Here is a 20,839-nt window from a genome sequence, read left to right as displayed (position 1 = left end):
GCCCCTTTGGCTAACATGAGAACAGCGCTCCCAGGGTTCTGAGAGACACGGAAGATTCCAAGCCTGGTTCTGAACTCCCCTGCATTGGTACAAATCAAGAGTCTTGCCGCTGAGCTCGGTGGAGTCACACTGGTTTAAAGCTGGTGTGAGTGAGGGGAAGAGTCAAGCTCTCTGTCTGGCAGTCTAACCAGAAGTTAGAAACTGGTAGGAGACCCTGTCTGGGAATGTCTTGCATGCAGCCTTCCCACTGCTGGCAACAAAAGTACCTACCGAGGGACTCGCCGACTTGGAATAGCCTCAGACGGGTAGCTGTGTTAGTCTGTATCTGTAAAAACAGTGAGCAATCCTGTGGCGCTTTAAAGACTAACAGATTTATTTGGCAGAGGCTTTCATGGCAATGACAAAGTGGGTTTCACCCATGAAAGCTTATGCCCAAATAAATCTGTTAGGGTATGTCTACACTACAGCGCTAGTTCGAAATAACTTAGTTCGAATTAGTTAATTCGAACTAACGCGTCTAGAACTAAAAACTAGTTCGAATTAGCGTTTTGCTAATTCGAACTAGCAAGTCCACATTGAGTGGACTCTGAACAGGGCTTAAGGATGGCCGGAAGCAGTGCCGGCAGGGCATCAGAGGAGGACTTAGAGCGTGGAGATGCTGTCTCAGGCTAGCCGAGGGCTGCGCTTAAAGGGTCCCGACCCCCACCCCGGACACACAGTTCTAAGGGGTGCCCCGCTTGCAAAGCAGTCCTGGCTTGGATTGCCCGGAGTACCCACACTGGGCACATCACACCACTCGGCCATCAGCCCGGCTGAACTTGCCGCAGGCTGCCATCTGGGGAGAGGGGGCAATCGGGGGGCTGCAGGAGAGCTTCCACCCCCAGAAGCCTGCAGAGCCAGCCCAGTCCTCCCCATCGGGGGCTCGTACCCCATTCCTCCCTCACCTCCTTCCACTTACCCTTCCCTAGCCCCTTTTCTTGATGTACAAAATAAAGGACAATTGTGTTCAAAAATGGAATCTGTCTTTATTGAACAAAACTGGGGGAGACTGGGAAAAGGAGGTGGGAGAGGGGAAGAGAAAGGCTGGGAGAGGGGAGGGCAACTAACATGATCAGGGGTTGGGAACAGGTCCCAGATGAAGAGAGGCTACAGAGACTGGGACTGTTCAGCTTAGAAAAGAGGAGATGGAGCGGGGACAGGATAGAGGTCTCTAAAAGCAGGGGTTGGGTGGAGAGGGTGCATTCAGAAAAGTTCTTCATGAGTTCCCATAAAGAAGGACTAGAGGACACCAAAGGAAAGGAATGGGTAGCAGGCTTGAAACTAGTAAGAGAAAGTTGTTCTTGACAAAGCAAAGAGTTAACCTGTGGAACTCCTTGCTGCAGGAGGCTGTGAAGGCTACAACTAGAACAGAGTTTAAAGAGAACTGAGATCAAGCCATGGAGGTTGGGTCCATGGAGTAGTCTTAGCCAGGGGGTAGGAGTGGTGTCCCTGCCCAAAGTTTGTGGAAGGCTGGAGAGGGATGGCACGAGACAAATGGCTTGGTCACTGTCTTCAGTCCATCCCCTCCAGATTCCCTAGGGTTGGCCGCTGTTGGCAGACAGGCTACTGGGCTAGATGGACCTTTGGTCTGACCCAGGACGGCCATTGTAAGCTCAGGGCTCAGGGTCAGGGGTCTCACTGGACCCCCTTGATTTTCATGCACACCTGCTCCTGGGTGGCCAGGCTGGCAGCTCTCCTGCCCTAGACGGCCACTTTCCTGAGCCTAGTGCAGAGATCGTGGACGAGGTCCACGATGTCCGCACTAGCCCAGGAAGGTGCCCGCCTCTTGCGGTCCAGGGCAAGCTCCCGGGAGCCGCCAGCCTGGTCCCGGGAAGAGGGGGTGAGCTGGGGGGCATCGAGTGGGTGGCTCTGTGCCGTGCCAGGTGCAGGGTCTGCTGGCTGGGTGCTGGCAGGCTTGCACCTGGCACAGGCACCGTAGCCAGCCCATGCCCCTTTAAGGGGTCCGGGGCCGGGAGGGGGGCATAGAGTTTCCCTGGTGTTGGCCAGAGTGGCCACCAGGGAAACCTGGGGAGGGCTAGCCTCCCACTAGTTCAAATTAAGGGGCTACACACCCCTTAATTCGAACTAGCTAGTTTGAACTAGGCTTAATCCTCGTAAAATGAGGTTTTCCTAGTTCGAACTAAGCGCTCCACTAGTTCGATTCAAATTCGAACTAGCAGAACGCTAGTGTAGCGGCTATGAATGTTAGTTCGAACTAACGTCCGTTAGTTCGAACTAACATTGTAGTGTAGACATACCCTTAGTCTGTAGTGCGCCACAGGACTCCTCGTTGATTTTGCAGACTTAGAATTGGGGCTATTCAAGCAAGGCAGTGACAAGAGACCTCATTGACATGCCCAGAAATTTAAAACAAAGCAGCCCTGTATAATTTGACTGAAATAAGCAGGATTGAAGTGGATTCCATTCAAGCAAACCTACACAAATGGAACAGCCCCTCCACCTCCTTCCTTCCTTTCCTACCAGCTCTTCCCGAAGCTCTCTCTAGCATCCGCAGGCACAGATTGCATTTCCCCACTCCTGTTCTCTTCAGTAAGAGCCTATTCTGGCCACCACTAAACGTAGTTAATCTACAGAGGGGCTTTTTCCCCTCAAGGGGAGATCAGGGTTTGGCATTCTCCGTGCTCCTCCCCAGTGTCAGTGCAGGAACTCTTGAGTGTCACATATCACATATGTTGTGAGCTCTCAAACCTTGGCTGAAGACTGAATTGTTGCATGGTTTTGAAAATTTAACAAGGATGTTACTTCATCAAAACCTTAATTTGTCATTGGAGTGATGTAGGTGCCCAGATAAACTACAAGCATATAGAGCCAACTCTTCACCTGATGATCTAGTCCAGTGGTTCTCAAATTGTGGTCCGTGGACCTTCCAGGTGGTCTACTGCTCAAGCTCAGCTCCCCCACTTCCACCCTACCCCCACAACAGGGAGCCCACACTGGAACTCCAGCCTCACCCCCACCCTGTGAGGTTGGAGCACTAGTGCTGGCTTCCCTGGGGGGGGGAGGGAGCCCTGAGTCCCCTCCCCCACCAGATCCACCTCGTGGAGAAGAAACTGAATGAAGTGGAGCCAAAAGGGCTCCGTGTGCTGTGGCTTCCCTTCCCCCTCCACTGGCTGGGGAAACAACAGCACACTGATGTGCTGCTGGGAGGCTTTCCCTGCTGCTCCTATTGGCCAAAATCCAGCCAATGGGAGCAGCAGGAACCCCCTTGCCTGAGACACAATGCCTGTGACTGGCATGGGGCGCAAAAGCAAGTGAGTGCCCCTGCTGCTCCTTCATGCCCAGATCCTGTACCCCTACCCTGCTTCTGCACTGCCCCCAGCTGAGATCCTGTACCCCTAGCTTGTTTCCCGCATCCTCCCCAGTCAAACATCCTTCCCCCAGCCCAATCCTGCACCATCCCTCCTGGCCAGACACCCTACCACCACACGGGGCCTGCACCTTCCCTTGCTCTTACCCCCTGGACAGACACATTACTCACAGCCTGCTCCTGCACCCCACTTCCTGCCCAGACCTTACACCCTCACCCACTCCTCATTCCACCTCCTGCCCAGATCCTGCACTCTCACCCCATCCCACTTACTGGCAGTTCTGTTCCGAACACTGAGCCCCTCATTTTTGTCCCCACCCAGAGCCTAGGGGGTCCACAAAATCCACTAACCCCAAAACCCTAGAAGAGCAAATCTGGCCCATGGGGAGCCCTGAACCTCAGTTCTCCTTGTCTCGCCCCCTCATCCCATGGGGCTGGAGCAGCGGAGTAGTGAGGGCTCTCAGTTGGAAGCCACATCAGTGAGGAGTGGATGTTTTTAAGAGGAGTTTTTTTGCTTCTCACTTGTGTGCCCCAACTGATTTTTCTGTGGGTCAGTGGCCCCAATCCAAAAAGGTTCCATACCCCTGCCATAAATAAAGAAAACATTGAAACCTTTTGAGTGGATATCATGGCTGTGTCTACACTGGCCACTTATTCCGGAAAATCAGCCGCTTTTCCGGAATAACTTGCCAGCTGTCTACACTGGCCCCTTGAATTTCCAGAAAAGCACTGACGATCTACTGTAAAATCATCAGTGCTTTTCCGGAAAAACTATGCTGCTCCCGTTCGGGCAAAAGTCCTTTTCCGGAAAACTGTTCCGGAAAAGGGCCAGTGTAGACAGCACAGTAGTGTTTTCCGCAAAAAAGCCCCGATCGCGGAAATGACAATCGGGGCTTTTTTGTGGAAAAGCGCGTCTAGATTGGCCATGGACGCTTTTCCGGAAAAAGTGCTTTTCTGGAAAAGCATCCTGCCAATGTAGACGCGCTTTTTCCGGAAATACTTATAACGGAAAACTGTTCCGTTTTAAGCATTTCCGGAAAAGGGTGCCAGTGTAGACGTAGCCCATATATATATAGTAGCCCAATGTCTGAGAGTCTGTAACACTGTAGCGTTACAGTCTTGCCTCTGGGGAGCGCTCTTGCCTTCCACTGTGGTGCTTGGCTGAGTTCTGCACCGCTCAGCTGAGCCGCGGCGGGGGAGCAAGCGGTGGTAAGTGGCTGTTTGGGGTCTACAGTCCTCATGTAGCACCCCTGCTTGCACCACTTGCTCCCCCGCAGTGGCCTGGCTGAGCAGCGCAGAACTCAGCCAGGTGCCACGGCGGGAAGGGAAGGGGGGGCGGGGCAGTGATGTACATGGCCCTGCCCCCTGGCCGTGTATGTCACTGGGGTAGGGTGTTAAAAAAACTGGACACCCTTAATCGGGGACAGGAGCAGGGATGGACTGGCCGGGAGAGGAGCGGGGCTGGCTGGGGAGGGAAAGCAGAACTGGGGGGATCAGGGGCAGTGTAGCTGGCCAGGGGAGAACAGGGTAGGGGCGGCTAGCAGGAAGCAAAGCTGGTTGGGGGTGGGGGTTGGAGGCCGCGGAGCTGGTCGGGGGTCAGGGGCAGCAAGGCTGGCCGTGGGAAATCAGGAAGAGGAACTGGCCGGCGGGGAGCCAGACTTACCTGGGTGCGTGCAGATCCCAGGGTGCTGCCCACCCCGCTCATGCATCCCCAACAGAGACAGAGGAGAGCGGAGAGAGAGTGAGAGGCAGGAGGGGGAACAGAGAAGGAGAGAGACGGAGAGAGAGGCAGAGGAGAGCTGAGAGAGAGATGGGGGGGGGGAAGTAGTAGTAGTAGGAGGAGGAGGAGGAGGAGGAGGAGAGAGAGAGACAGAGCAAGAGACCGGAGGCTCAGGAGAGAAGACCAAAGTGAAGGAGAAACCTGAAAATCCCATCTTATGACGGGCTAATTAGCTAGTAAATTAATATTTTACTTTATTTAAAATAAAGTTTGGTAAACTAACATTAAATGTTTTAACTTTCTCATCTGTTTAATAATTTAATGTTTCCTTTCTTACTAGTTAAATTAAATCATTCTCGCTAGCTGCAGCACTAGCAAAATGGCTTGGGTGTAATTATGTAATTAACGGCAAGTTTCCATGAACAACTGGTGGTCCGTGGAAAGGTTTGCATTGAGCCAAGTGGGCCATGGGCCAAAAAGTTTGAGAACCACTGGTCTAGTCTAAAGGAGTTTTAAATAGTCTGACTAAAATCTCCTTTGCTGCTCCCCTGGTTGTGTGAAGTCACTAGTTGAAGAGTTTTCCAGGGCAGACAAGACCTGATGTTTAATGTAAACAAACAAACAGAAACCTCACACACACTTTCAGGCCTTCTTTATTCATTATCAGTAGATCTGGGTGGAGAAAGGTAACCCTGTTTCACACAGGATTCTGATACTTTAAAATCTGGTTTCATTCCAATTGGGAATGAAAACCAAACATTTTGAAATTCTTTGCTCCCTTCTTCCCTTTGTCTGCCTTGTGTGCTGCCATGAAGCCATGAGCTCTGGCAGCCTCAATGCAGTCTGCTGAGCTACCCTGGAGCTGCAGACCCAGGAAGTCCTGACATTTTCCTGGTGTCCCATACAGCGGTGTATCGCATATTCAATGGCGCCGGCTCCAACAGCCGGGCCCATCCCCTCCCACCGCTCACCGGCTTCTCCTAGTCACCATTCACCACCCCATGCTCCTAGTCACCATGGCCACCCCATGCTTGGTCTCTGGCCCACAGCTCAAGTTGTGCCGCTTGCAGCCTGGTGTCTGCACCTCCCGCCTGCTCCTCCAACAGCCTTCCTGCCCATCTCCTGCCTTCTGCAGCCCTGGCTCTGGCCCCCACAGCTGCTGTTCCCATGGCCCAACAGCACCGAAGAACAGATTCCCCCCATGGAGGGGCTGGCTCCCCTGCAGAGTGCCTTCCCCAGGAGAGGTGGTGCACGTACTCACGTTGCGTAGGGCACCATGATTTGTAAGGATGGTGCTGACTCAGGTCTCCAGCCCTGGCAGTCCAGCAGGCAGGCTGCTGAGGTGCCAAGAGAGGGCAATCTGACAGGCAACAAGGCAGTTTCTAACTGACAAAACAATTTGACTTGGTGAATCGGCAAATTCTGATGCAACACTGGTCAGAAATATGCCAACCAGTTCTGGTCCAAAAGAAGCAAAGAAAGGGCATATTAAGTTTTGCAGAACACCTTAGCTGATCCCTTGATTCATCAAGTTTAAGGCCAGGAGGAACCTTTAGGTCAAATAGTTTGTCCTTCTGCAAAACACAAGCCAGAGAACCTCACCCAGTAATTCCAGACTTGAGCTCATACCATCCATTGAGAGAGAGCTATCCAGTTTTGATTTAAAGATTCCAAATAATGGAGAATCCACTGTATTCATTGGTAAGTTATTCCACTGGTTAATTACCAACACTATTAAAAATGTGTCTGACTTCATTCTACAACTACTGGGACTTGCTCCACCTTGTTCTGTTTCCTTTCAGATTAGAAATCAGAATAGAAAACAGGATAGAGTCCTGCCCTTCAGCGTGTTCGGTGGGTTTACTGTCTTTGGGTGGACTGGCATGATCTAAGGCAGTGGTGGTCAATCTGAGGCCCAGGGGCTGCATGCGACCTATCAGGGTTTCATGTGTGGCCCACAAGACATTTTGTTTACTGTTGCTCATGTGCAGGGTTGCCAGATTCTGCAGGTTTCGGTCTGCATTGGGTTCCCCCCCTTAACAGTATTACTAAAGTGACACGCACGTAAAATAAGGACATGTGACGTAAGGTGCATGCCGATTGCACACAACACTGAGGCTATGACTAGACTACAGGCTTTTTGTGCAAGAAGCTTTTTTTGGAAGAGCTCTTCCGAAAAAAACTTCTTGCTAAAGAGAGTGTCCACACTGCAAAAGCGTATCGAAAAAGCGATGCGCTTTTTCAAAAGAGAGTGTCCAGACTGCCTGGACGCTCTCTCGCAAGTAAGCGGTGATTACTATGGACAGAATGGCCACCAGGGCACCTGTGCTTTTTTCCCCTCTTCTTCCGAAAAAACTCCCTCTTCCCCATCCACACACGCCTTTTTGCAAAAGAGCTCTTCCGGAAAAAGGCTTCTTCCACGTAGAATAAGGAATATCAATTGCGCAAAACCCCTCTGTTCTTTCAATTTTCTGTTGGAAGAACGTACTTGCAGTGTGGATGTAACTCAGGTTGTCGGAAAAACGGCCTTTTTCTGACAAAACTCTGTAGTCTAGACATACCCTGACTGTGAGAGCCATGTGCTCCCCTATAGCCAATCAAAGTGCTGCTGCGGTTCAATCCACACACCCTGCAAATTCTAGGTACTCAAGCACAGTTAGCAAAACACCCTATCCTGTGAGACTATTTTGGTTGTGACAGTCCTGTGGCCCACTGAGATGCAGAAAGGCCATTCATGCAGCCCACTCACTAACTTAGGTTTCCCATTGTTGGTCAAGGACCAGGAAGACATATTCCACACAATCAACTTCCTGAGAAAAGGCATCGAGGGCTGCTGGTGAACATCTGTTTTTCTCATTTTCTTTGCATTAACAATAATAGCATTAATAATAGAGCAACAATTCCAGGACTGTCAGGCAAAGACGCATGCAAAAGAGAGAGACTTCCTGGCAACCTGGCGGGTGGGAGAAAAATCTGCTGCCTCTGCCAGGCTTCTCTAGCTCAGCCAGTGATAATGGGACCTCTTTCTGAACAATAATCATTCTAAGAAACATCACAAATGACATCACTTCTCTGGTTGTTCTGTCAAGGGGGAGAAAACATCCTCACTGTGGGTAAAATGGGGCACCAAACTGACTTTTAAAATACTGGGGAGTTAACACGAAAATACTCCATCAGCAAAGAGGAGATGGTTAGAAAGGGCTGAATCCTCTCCTTGGTCAATTCCCTGCTGAATACTTCTCTATCCTGGTCTCCTTCAGGGCAAAAGATGCTTTAATTGCAATTACTATCATAGAATAGTAAGCTTTAGAGATGAAAGAGGCCTATTATGCCATCTAGTTCCATCCCCTGCCACCATCCAATGCAGGATTGTCTTCTAAAATCTATTCCTCGGGGGTATTTCCATTCTAGCTTTCATTGTCCCAAACAACAGGGCTCCCACCACTTTCCCTGGGAGACTATTCTACAGTCTTTGACGTTCTCACTGCTGGGAACACATTTCCTGATCGTCAGTCACATTTTCCCTTTGCTCAATTTTGTGTCCTTACTTCTAGTTACTCCCCATTGGGCACATGGTGCTTTTTGTGGGGGCAAAATGACACATTGATAAAGACACAGAAAGGAAAAGAGAAAGCCAAGGAGAGGAACAGCAGGCAAGGAGGATGGACGGAGAGGAGGGAAAGCTGAATGAGTCATTTACATGTCCATGAGAGGAAGAATTTATGATTAGGTGAGTGTGTGGGGTGCCCTGCTTAGTTTTGGCGGGGTTATTTACTTGTGCTCCATGTCAGGTACAGTAAATGAAATAAAAACAAAAACTGTTGCTGAGGATTTTGAGGGCTATTCTAATCCATTTAGGCTGCTTGGATATGACAAAGGCTACTGAGATACTGCCTGCTACACCCTTGGATTTAAATGCCATGGCCCTGTTTTCATGTTCAGTTCCATCTGTTAATAGAAAAAAGGAGTGTAGCTCTTGTCAGCACTGTTAGCATCATAACAATCTGTCCTACACAGATTAAAAAAGGTTTGTTTCTCTCCCTTGTTCCCTCTTACTGCCTGCCTTTTCTTTCTTCCTTCCTTCCTTTTCTTTGTAATGTCTTTTTGTTCTTCTGGCAGCTCCCTCCATTTCTCTCTCACTGAAACTTTTCTTTCTCTAGCTCCCTTCATTGTACATTCTCTCTCCAATTATTTTTGTCTCTCTCCCTTACCTTTTCTTTCTGTCTGTATTGATCTCTCTAGCTCAGTTTATCTGTTCCTCTCCCTCACTTCCCTGACTCTACTGATTCCTGGATGGGCCACAAAGATGCTCTTGTAACCCTCAGAGCTGAGGAGAACCAGACTGCAGTATTGGCTTTGGCACTGTCAGCATTCACTTGTTACCATTTTCCCTGGGTGGTGACCCAAAGGAATATTGTCCTATGTCCCTAGCAAACAACCAACCTGAGGAGGGGCTGTTACAAAATCAAATGTGCAGAGTCTCAGATGACTTCAGAAAGCAACAGACAATGGTAACTGCCACTGTGGAGCAGAGAGTAAGGGTCTGGGAGGGATTTGTTTCTGGAGGCCAGGGAAGGAGGACTGCAGAAGCTGTCAGGGGATCAGTCTGGGGCTGCAAGGAGACAGAGCTTCAGAAGCTGGCAGGGGCTTGGGATGAAGGTGCTTGTCCCTGGGAGTATTTAGAGGTGGTTCAGCTCTAGATCACTGTCGAGGGGTGCAGCCACTCAGTCAGGATACCACGGGTCAAAGGGTGCAGCCCCTCAGTCGGGGTCTCCCTCATTCTGGCCCTGCGGTTAAGTCTTTACACGGTTCCCCCACTTGGGTGGTCACTCCGACCTTGTGGCACAGTCTTTGTAGGCTCCCCTTTTGGGGTAAATACAGCCTTGTGGCACAGTCTTTATAGCAGTGTTTCTTAAACTTTTTAAGATTGAGGAACACCAAACAGTAAGTTTTTTTAATGGGGAACACCCAGGGAAAATTGTTGACCAAAAAATAAAGCCCCCAGGGGAAAGTTGTTGGGGGTGGTGGGGGAAGAGGCTGTCCCTTTAAGGAATTCTGTTCTTTCCACAGCACATCTCCGACTATGTGCCACAGAACACTTTAAGAAACACTGCTTTATAGGCTCCACTCTGGGGGTAAATACAGCTTTGTGGCACAATCTTTGTAGGCTCCCCTCTTGGGGTAAATACAGCCTTGCGGCCTAGTCCTCCGGCTGTGGGCCTTCCCCGCCTTGAGAGTGCCACAGCAGGGGAGGGGAGGATAGGGGGACCCAGGCCCTCCCACTCCACCGGGTCCCAGCCCAGGGCCCTGTTGACAGTGGAGCTCTCCATTGCTTGCTCTGCAAGGGGCTTTTCCCTGCAATTGGCCGAGCACTCCGGGAACTATCACTCCCTTCCCCGGGCTGCTTCCTACCTCCCCACGGTTCTCCTGCGGTCATACCTCTCCCCTGTCTCCGGGGTTGTCACGGCAGCTGGGGCTGCGGCAGTAGTGGCTGGGGTGTTGGTTCATGCTGCATGGACTCTTCTGAGTCAGGAGCTGGCTATGCAGGTCCTTCCCCTTCGGCCATCAACCGTGAGCAAGCTGGCTCAGGGCCTTTTATAGTGCAGCTCACCAGGGAGCATGCCCAGCAAGGCCACGGGGGAGGGGCACTCTCAACCAGCTGGATCCTCTCGGCCAGCTGGGCCCTGCCCACAGGTTGATTTATAGTGCGGGGCTGGGACTCCCTGTTACAATCACCTTTCACATGGAGGTGGGTGTCATGCAGATGAGTTGGGGTGCCAGCAAAGACCCCTGCACCTCAAATCTCGGCCAGTGCCTTGGGTTGGCAGCAAGGAGCACAATTTTTGGACAGGCTCCTTAGGGCTAGTTCATCCCCTAGGAGAGAGTGAGTCGCAGCTGGGAATGAATAGTGGGATCTGTTTGGCCATTCCTATAAGGACTCTGCTTGGTTCAGGTGGGAAGCAAGACAAGAAGCTTATGGAATGAGCACACCGCTTACAGCCCTCACTGGAACTATGGTTTTAGCCTCACTCTTTCGGGCAGGGGAGAGACATAAATGTATTGGCCAAACAACGGGATGCTGAATGGTTCATGGAGCCTTTTGCCTCCAGGTCAGCTGCTCCAGTCTGGTCCCAGGCCTGTGGGGGCAAGAACCAAATACCTCCTGACATGTGTTCAGTGGCTTGCACAGAATTAGCTGGAGAGTGTTTCAGGCCCCTCTTCGTGGGTCAGATTTTCATAGCATAATCATCATCCCTGCATGGGCTAATTGTCCAGCTCACCAGAGGGGCCCAGGATTGACAGGGCCATGGAGACTGAGCTCTCCTGTCAGACCTACAGAGGTTCGTTCCCCTAGAGCCAGCAGTGAGGTACATAGCTGTGTGGGAAATTTTCACTGCTGACAGCTGAGCTGCACCTGTGCTGGAGATTTTAGTTCCCAACCTAGCACTCTTCCCTCCAAACCAAATTACTCCAAAGCCATAAGTGCTGCACTGCTGTTATTTACCACTGGCCTTTCAGGAGGAAGGAATGTACAGAACGAACTCGGAAAAGCTGTTTGTTGAGCTCTGGACTTCCCATCTGCCAAAGCAAGAGCAGCGAGGGGGTGGGCAGCGGGGGTTTCGTTATGCTTTGGGGCTGCCAAACCTAGCAAATAGATTGGAATTTGCCAGTTAATATTAGTCACGTTAAATGTCAGCGTCTGGAGTTGGGAGGAGGGGGAGCCGACATCTTGACAAACTGTGCGTCTGCTGGGACTTGGTTGGTTTTTATCCATTGTCAAGCAAATGCACTTTCATTTATTTAAGGAAATCAACCTCCCTCATTTAACTCATTCATTACAAAATCTGTTCTCACTGCTTTTGTTCGGAACGCCCCTCCGCCCCTCCTCCAATATGTTCACCTTAATTGCTAAGCTGAAAAGGACAGGACCAGGGACCAATGCCCCACACACTTCTCAGTCTCTATAGCAACAAGCTTGGGAGCCATGGGACCAATCTTCCTCCTGCTTTTGCAGACTGTCCAGGAAGCCACATCAATATGGTTCCACTGTCTGCACAAGGGGATATAGCAGACTAAGACCTAGATACTCCAGCTGAGACTAGGACTCCATTGTGCATGGCACTGTAAATACACATAGAGACAGAGGGATTCTGCTCCTAGGTGGGTTCTTCCCCAGCCCTCCCTTTCTCACCCCTCCCTCCCCGAGATGGCCACAGGAGCAGCTGCAGCTTTAGGACTGCAAGGCTATGGCTACACTTGTGGCTTCTTGCGTCAGAAATATGCAAATGAGGCTAAACATGGAATATCACTGAGCCTCATTTGCATACCTAATGAAGCCGCCATTTTTTCAGAAGAGGCTCTTGCACCAGAAGGAGCTATCTACACTGCCCCTTCTTGTGTAAGAAAACCCCTCTTGCGCAATGCCGTTACACCAATTATTTTCAGGAATAGCGGCATTGCGCAAGAGGGGTTTTCTTGTGCAAGAAGCGGCAGTGTAGACAGCGCCTTCTGGCAGAAGAGCCTCTTCTGAAAAAATGGCGGCTCATTAGGTATGCAAATGAGGCATGGTGATATTCCATGCGTAGCCTCATTTGCATATTTCTGATGCAAGAAGCCGCGAGTGTAGACATAGCCCAAGAGTCTGAGCACAGCCTTTCTACAGCAACTCTGCAGCCTGGGGCTGGGCACTGCCTCAGTACGCTCGCTCTATATGAAGGACAAGAAAGAGACTTTTTAGACTATGGGCCATTCTCCCAGGGGAAGAGGTAGACCGCTCTACTGCTGAAGTCACTTAAAACTCAAGACAAAACCTTGAGGGATACAATGGAGGCAGGGAGTGAAGAGTGGACCAGATGTGTCATCATAGGCTTTTTTTTTCCATCTAGTATCTTTTTTTTTTCTAATTAGAGGCCCAGTGTCGCTGCTTTGCCATGAACTGAAATGGGATGGATGTGCCTGTTTCTCGCCATGGCAGATTGCCATAGACAAAAGTAAACTAGTAATTGGTGCAATGGACCAAAACATGACAGTTGGCAACAATGACATGAAAGTGACTGAGTACACAGAGACATGGAGAGAACGTGAGAGAATGAACAAGAAAGACAGACTCGCCTGGCAGACTGCATAGCTGGAGGGATTAGGGATTGGTTACAGAAGCTTTTACTTCTAGGCTCCAGTTTGAATTTAGCCTGAGGTTGGTAGTGCTGAAAAAGTTGTTCCCATCTGATGACAGCTGTCCGATGGCCTATGTGAAATGAGTTAGGTAGCCCATTCCAGTCCTTAATGGACATTCTGCACACCATACAACTTATACTATGTGTTTCTTCCTCTCTCCATCTGCAGTCTCAGCAGGAAGGCTGCCATCTCCGGGTAGGGGCCTCTGCAGAGTGAGCTGGGTGCACAGTTGCTGAGGGATGGTATGCCTGATGAATGTTACTGCTTCTGTTTATTATGCCCATGTTCTCTGGGGCTAGGGCATTCCAGCCTCCAGGATTCTCAAGCCAGCCTGTTTCACCAGAGCTAAATCGCTTAAAAAAAATTAAGAATGAAACTACTTAATAGGGGTGTTTTTTAAAGCGCCAACAAATCCTGTTATGCCTGACAGCCACACTAACAGCATCCAGATTATATTAGTAATCTTCTGTCAAATCCCTTCCCAAACTCACTTCTCCTGATAGACTTGCAAATGTTAACCCATGTCAATAAAAAGACTGTTGCTTTATGTGCTTGTTACCAGATATTATGTTCTAAGACAGAACCTTTCTAAGAGTCTCCCAGTGCATTTGGTTTTGTCTGAGTATTGACACTAAGCTCCTGAGGGCAGGGAAGAGCTCTTTTTCTATGCCTTATTCAGTGCCAAGAACCCTTCCAGTCCCAAAGAAAGACTCCTGATGTGACCCACCCACCAATTGACCCTTTCCCCCCACTTATCGCCCCTCCCCCCACAAACAATTCTTATCCATTAAAAAGATTTTTAGCAGAAAGCAAATAAAACTACAAGTTGAGGTGCAAAGATGCAACCTAAAACCACAATCTGGATGGAAAGGCAAGAAAATCACAATTTAGAAGAGACATATTAGGCCATATTTTGTCCAACCCCTCCATTTCCAAATACTGCCAAATATTCCCAATGCAGTTCAATCTCGGCTTTGTCCAATCCTATCTAAAAGTGCCAACTTGCTTGGGCTTCCACTACTTCCCTTGTGAGACTGTTCCACAGGCCTAAGAAATCTTACCCTGAGGGAATGTTTCTTAAAATTCAGATGAAGTTTACCCTTTGCTCAATTCCTTCTTATTGCTCCTAGAGTGTGTCTAAACTACACCCCTCTGCCAACTGTGGGATGTAGATTAGGCACATCGCTATTGCAAATTAAGCGGTGATTTAAATATCCCACGCTTCATTTGAATAGAAATGGCTGCCGCTTCTTGCCGACGTGGCACTTTGCCGGCAAAAAGCGGCAGTCTAGACGGGGATCAGTCAACAATGAAAGCCTTTTCCGACCGATTCTGTAAACCTTGTTGCACGAGGCATAAGGGATCGGTCAGACAGGCTTTCCTTGTTGACCGATCCCCGTCTAGACTGCCGCTTTTTGCCGGCAAAGTGCCACATCGGCAAAAAGCGGCGGTCATTTCTATTCAAATGAAACGTGGGATATTTAAATCCCCGCTTCATTTGCAATAGTGATGTGCCTAATCTACATCCCTCTATCGTCAGACACACCCCTAGTGACACCCATGCTAAACAATTCCTCCTCTTCTTAAAAGCAACACCTTGAAAATTCTTGTGATCTGTTATGTGCTCAGCTCTTTTAATCTGCCTTCCTTGGTCAATCACTCCCATCCCCAGTCATTTGGGTTGCTTCTGCCAAGTTGCTGATGTCTTCTTCTGCTCTCTTCCTTCCCAAAATTGAATGTAGTATTTGAGAGGCTGCCTAATCAAAAGGGACTACCACTTTCCTGCTTCATAATTGGATGTTCTGTCTTGTATTCGGTGTGACCAAGTGCAAACTCATTGTGTGGGCTCCCTAGAAGTATGATATCTCAGACTGTGGACTAGCCTCCCAGGGGAAGTGGAAAAGTTCAATAGATTCCGACATTTTGTACTGCACCAGACAAACAACTGGATAGTACGCTGCAGGCAGCAGCTGTGCAGCATAGAGATTAGATGTACGCTAATAAACGGTCTCCACCTCTGGCTTCTAGGGTTTGATACTGTATTGGACCGTCATATGCAGTACATTCTAACAGACCTGTTTTTCAGGCTTAAGCAAGGGAAGCCTTATCCCCACCTGTCTGTGACATACTGCCCTATTTACTCAATTGCTTGCTCCCTTGGCCTGGGTCTGTGAGGAACTGAAAACTGACTGCAAAGTATAAACATGCGTGTCTCCCAGAAGATACAATACAGAGTATGCTCTTGGCCCACTAGCTACCATTCTCTGAGGCATTGATATTAGCCTCACATCAAATGGCTACTTTTACGTGTGCTCTTTTTCCCTGGTGCAACTGAGAGAAGAATTTGGCCATCCGCATGCATATCTGTCTCCCTCTCTATTCTGTGTTAGTACAAACAAACAGAAATAGGAAGGTCCACCAATGATAGTATCTTCCCTCACCTCATCATCTCACCCCGGACGTCCTGCAACTGCCATTTGAAATGACAGAAACAGGTCAAAATAGTTTTTATATTATAAACCATCTCACCAGCTCCTGAAATAGGGAGCTGCTTTTGGAAGGTATAGAATTGTGGCCACACAATTCTTGGCACATAATGATACAGCTAAAAGGCATCACATTATCCACCTTGTCATAGGGATGTGAACGACTAGTTGACTAGACGATTACCCAATCAGCGTAGGCTTAACAGTTAATCTAGTTGATTACTCGCATTCCCCCCCCCCTTGCTGCTTCTGTATCAGAGGCAGCAAGGGGCAGGGAAGCAGGAGTCAGTGCTGGGGGGAGCTGGCTTAAAAGCTGGTTCCCCCAGCACTGGCTCCATGGTGCCACCTCCCCGCACTGTGCTGCTGCCTCTATCAGAGGCAGAAGCATGGTGGTGGGGGGTGGAGTTAGGGGAGGCTGCTGCCGGAGCAATCTCTGTCATCAGTCAGCCCAGACGACCACAACAGAGGCTGCTACCTCCACTCCACAGCAAATGCTCCTGTCGGCTTCCCTTATTCCTGGGAAGAGCAGGAGTAGCGGAAGCCAATAGGAGCTACTCTCAGAATTCGATTTACAGGTCTATACTAGACCCTCTAAATCAAACACTAAGATCGACCTTGAGTGTTGCTCTTGCATTAAGTATAGACATGCCCTAGTAGCTCACTAGTTCTCCTTACTCCACATATCTGGGTGAATCTATAATTCTGTGAGTGTCTCATAGTCTGTTCCAACCTGCATGCATTTGTCCCTCCATCCATGTGCCTGCATATCTGTTTCTCCCTCTGTCTTTGTTTTTCTCTATCTCTTCTTGTACTTTTCTGCCCATCTGTTGCATGGATAATCTGTGTGGCTACATGTATTACGTTAGCTCTCTCTGTGTATGTATCAGCCTCTCTCTCACTGAACAGGAGTTTCTCTCCTTGCATGCAGAAAGTTATCTTAGATGATGGTGTCTCTGAGAGAGGGATCATTCCGTCCATCCATCTCTAGATTCCATGCCTTTGGGATTCCCACAATATATAGCTCTGCCCCTTCCTGTCTGGTAGAGATGAGCTGCTTTCATGGCATCCTCTCCTCTCCTCTCCTCCCCCCACCCCAAAAAATCCACTGAGAGCCTTCCAAGAGTTGAGAGAACTCGGTGTGGAGAGATGAGTCAGTCGTAGGAGACATGAGCCTGAATTAACTTTTCACTCTCCCCACCTCACTCTCCCATGCTGGAAGCTTCCTTTTCATTCACAGACAGAAATGAGTGGGGGATCTCCTGCCAGGGAGACAGATGGGAGCAGAGCCGGTCTAAGATGCGGGAGAGCCGGGCGGTCGCCCGGGGCCACCATTTTCAAAGGACTACTGACAGAGCCGGCCTTAGGAGTGGGCCATGACCGCATGCCTGCCTGACCTCCCGAATCCCCAGGTTTCCTTGGTTACTCCCCAATTCCCCCCCTTTTTTCCTTGACAAATTTTTGTCCGGTATTTTTTTTAACCATCTGGCAACCCTACAGGGGAGCTGGGCAGTCGCCTGGGGCCACCAATTGGTTAGGACTGGCCCTGGATGGGTGATCAGTGGGCTGAGATTCATTCCCAATACCCCGATTTCTATACAGATGGCCCTGGCCTCTGGCAGATCTCCTAAGATCCATACAGATCTTGGGAGGGGTCCTTTGGTTCTGAGTGGCAAACCTATGCTCATTCTACAGGGAAAGGGCAACCTTTTATTTGTTATAAGAAACATGTCTCCTCGTAAAGTTCCCTGATGAAACACTACACACCTTTGTAAAATCCTGACCCCATCAAAGTCATGGACTTCAATGGGGTCAGCAATTCACCCCTTTAATGTACACAAAGTCATCAGTGTCCCCCAGTTTGAGATCTATCCAGAAGATATTCCAGAAAGAAAAGAGAGATTTAGCTCACTTTGCAAAGGAGTGTATCTTCCTTCAGATTGCCACAGGTCACTGACAACATGAAAAGTCAGTTTCCACACACAGACCATCCCACCTCCACCCACCAAGGAGAACAGCTGTTGTACATCTTTATGTAAGGCTTGCTTTCCTCCACTTGTACCCAGTCTAGAGACTGGAACATAGGCAGTGACCCCCAAAGGAGGGACGGGAAGAGGAATAGCACTGCAGAGAAGCAGAAAATGATATAAGACCATTTCTTGAGTGTAAACAAATATTTTCATGGCCTCACTTTCATGATTCCCATCATTTCTTATGTAAGCAATAGTCATATATTAATTATTGATATTAGTGTAATAATTAGGGGCATATTCTGCCACCTTTGCTCCTAATGCATAGTCGACAGCCTTACTGTGCAAGCAGTCCCATTGCTATCAGTGACATAACTTGATAAATAAGAAACTTCTCATTATGTCTGATGGCAGCAGAATCTAGCCCTACTAACTCCATGCTGCTTCTCTCCCCTACACCAATAGGACAATGGGCAGAGTAAAGTAATACTTTGTGGGAGCACTGGTGGCCTGCTCTAACCCTAAACAAGCACTCTAGATATGTTGGGAATGGAGAAAATAGTTTCAAAACAAACTAGCTGAAGTATGTAGCTGAAAGGGATACATGCCCCCATTGATGAAGAATAGATGCCTACAGAATGTTTGAATGGATATCTAGAAAATGTCCTGAAGTCTTTTACACAAATAATAGTCTTTGAAGGGAAGAGATGAAAGCCCCATCTCTTGAGAGTCAATTAAAACTAGGCTATGACTATCCTGTAGGGAACAATCCTACATTGGTGGGGCATCTGGAAGGATGGGAGGAGGACATGAAATATCCTTTTCTATTTCTGTACACACACACACACACACACACACACACACACACACACACACACACACACACACACACACACACACACACACACACACACACACACACACACACACACTCCTTTTCTGATTTCTATGAAAGCTACTTAACTTATTTCAATGAAGGATATTTATCACAGGAAATCTCACATCAAAGAGTAGACTGAAGCCAGAGAAAAGACAGTGAGGAATCACACACACATAGATTTTATGCATTATGGGCCCCCTTTCCACCACACACACAACACTGAGGGCTTGCCAGGCTGTCTCTGATTTACCAGAGTGCGGCGTATCTCTGATTTAATTACATGAAGTATTCAAATACACTAACCCCACCCCCACCCCACAGGCTATTTTCTAGGAAAGCCCTGGAGAGGGCTGTTCCAAGGGAGTGGTGAGAAGGCTTAGAAAGGCTGAGGGGCACGGAGAGGAGAGGAGAAGGGGAACGATGGGGCAGGGGACGCAAGGCGGGTGATCTCGCAGAGCTGGGGGGCGGTGGGAGGGGAGGGGCGTTCATGCCTTGCCTCAATCTTGTCGATCCTGTCTTTCAGCGACCTGACAGCATCCTCCAGCTCCTGGACCATGGCAGGCGAGTCCCAAGGCAGGTCCCCCATGGTGTCTTTCCGCGGCCCGCCCCAGAGAGAGGCGCTGTCCTGGAAGCTCAGCTCCAGCCCGTTCTCGCACTGGCTCAGCTTGCCCGTCAGCTCGCGGATGGTCTCCTGGTCGCTGAGGATCTGGTCCCTCTGCTGCAGCGCCGTCTGCCTCAGCTGCTCGGCCGTGGTGTGCAGGAAGAAGAGGTCCTCGGGGGGCGCGGGGCCGTCCCCCGGCGGGGGGCTGTCGGAGGGGCACTCGGCCGGCAGCGGCGTGCAGAGGAAGCGGCTGAAGAGCTGCGGGTGGTGCAGCTGCTGCTGCTGGCGGGGCCGGGCGCTGGAGAGCAGCTCCAGCAGGGTGTCCGGGGCGCCGCCCGAGAAGCTCTGCCCAGCCCCGTGCAGAGCGCCCGGGCCCTTGTCGGCGGCGGCCGGCAGCAGGGCGGCGGCGGCGCTGGACTCATTGTCAGCACCCTGGAGAGCGCCGGCGGGGCTGGCAGCGGGGTGCACGCTCGCGATGATGCAGATGATGGCCCCCAGGAACGCGAGCATCCCCGCGGCCAGCAGCACGGCCAGAAACTTCAGGGTGGCAGCTGCGAGGGGGCCCGGCCAGGAGAAAACGCGGCGGGCGGGCGGGCTGGGGCGCCCCGGGAGCTGGGAGAGCTGGAGGGAGCGGCCGCTGCCTTGTGCCGCCTGGACCAAGCGCTGCCGAGTGTCTCCGGCGGGAGCGCCAGGGAGGGGGCGGGCGCGTCACTGGCTCCTCCCCCGCCCCGCTCCTTCCCTCCACCCCTTCGGCGCCGGGCGGGGAGCGCAGCCTGCTGCCCGCCTTGCCGCGCCCGCCAGCGGGACAGAGACGAGCCCCGCCTCTCGGAGCGAAGCGCTGCAGAGCCCGGCAGCCCGAAGGGGTGGCCTTGGAATCCCCCCGCCAGCTGGGAGCTGGCCCGGCCCCCTCCCCTCCCTCTCCCTGGGCAAACAGGAAGGGCCACTTGCTAGATCGGGGCCCCAGGCCCAGCATCCGCTGCCTCCTGCCTCGCCTGGGCTGCTCAACACTGTTCTGTGAGCAAGGGGGTAGAGATGCTAATGTGGGTTGGAGGTAGTCCTAGAAATGTCGTCACACGGCCCAGAGTCATCTTTAATTCCTGGAGCTCCAGGACAATCCTGGAGAGTCGGCAACCCTACAAGGGGATGGAGGTATAGGCGGCTGGTCATATGGGCCTATATGGTGCTCCAGATCCACCAATATTCAGGCTCCACAGGTGTTTGGGCTTTTATTTTCAAAGCTCCAGCCTGCCCCACCCCTACTCCTTCCCACCCCTGCTCCACCCTCTCCCTATCCCCATCCCCATCCCACCCTTTCCTCGAAGCCCTTGCCCCTACCCCGCCTCTTTCCAGCTTCTGCTAGCCCCCCCAGCAACATTGGGAGCCCTGTAGAGCAGGGTGGGCTAGGGTTAGGTCCTCCACCCATCCCCACAGGCTGCCCTGGAACATCTCCCTGAAGCCTGGGGCCCCCAAAGGGTGGGGCCAGAGGCGGTTGCCCCATCCATACTATGGAGGGGTTCCAGTTTGCTTGGAACCATTCTGGTCACCACCAAAATTATACAAATCTGGCACCTATGGATGAATGAGTGGGGGAGAGAAATAATACTATCAATAATTTTAAAGCTGTGGCTAAGAGCTGCTAAGAA

The 20,839-nt window shown here is 50.6% G+C and overlaps 1 protein-coding gene across 1 annotated transcript in view; it reads right to left on the bottom strand.

Annotated features, from left to right (window-relative positions):
• The window catches only part of NPTXR (neuronal pentraxin receptor), a 31,803-nt gene extending 11,711 nt beyond the window's left edge, over positions 1–20,092 (bottom strand). The window contains exon 1 of the mRNA XM_006118966.2: positions 19,092–20,092. Within this exon, the coding sequence (XP_006119028.2) occupies positions 19,092–19,706 (615 nt within the window). The 5' untranslated portion in view covers positions 19,707–20,092. The remainder of the gene's footprint in view (positions 1–19,091) is intronic.
• Positions 20,093–20,839: the final 747 nt, after the last annotated feature.

This window comes from Pelodiscus sinensis, chromosome 1 (assembly GCF_049634645.1).
Source record: "Pelodiscus sinensis isolate JC-2024 chromosome 1, ASM4963464v1, whole genome shotgun sequence".
Lineage (NCBI taxonomy): Eukaryota > Metazoa > Chordata > Testudines > Trionychidae > Pelodiscus > Pelodiscus sinensis.
The sequence above is the reverse complement of the archived record's forward strand: the minus strand, read 5'-3'. Positions and strand labels throughout refer to the sequence as shown.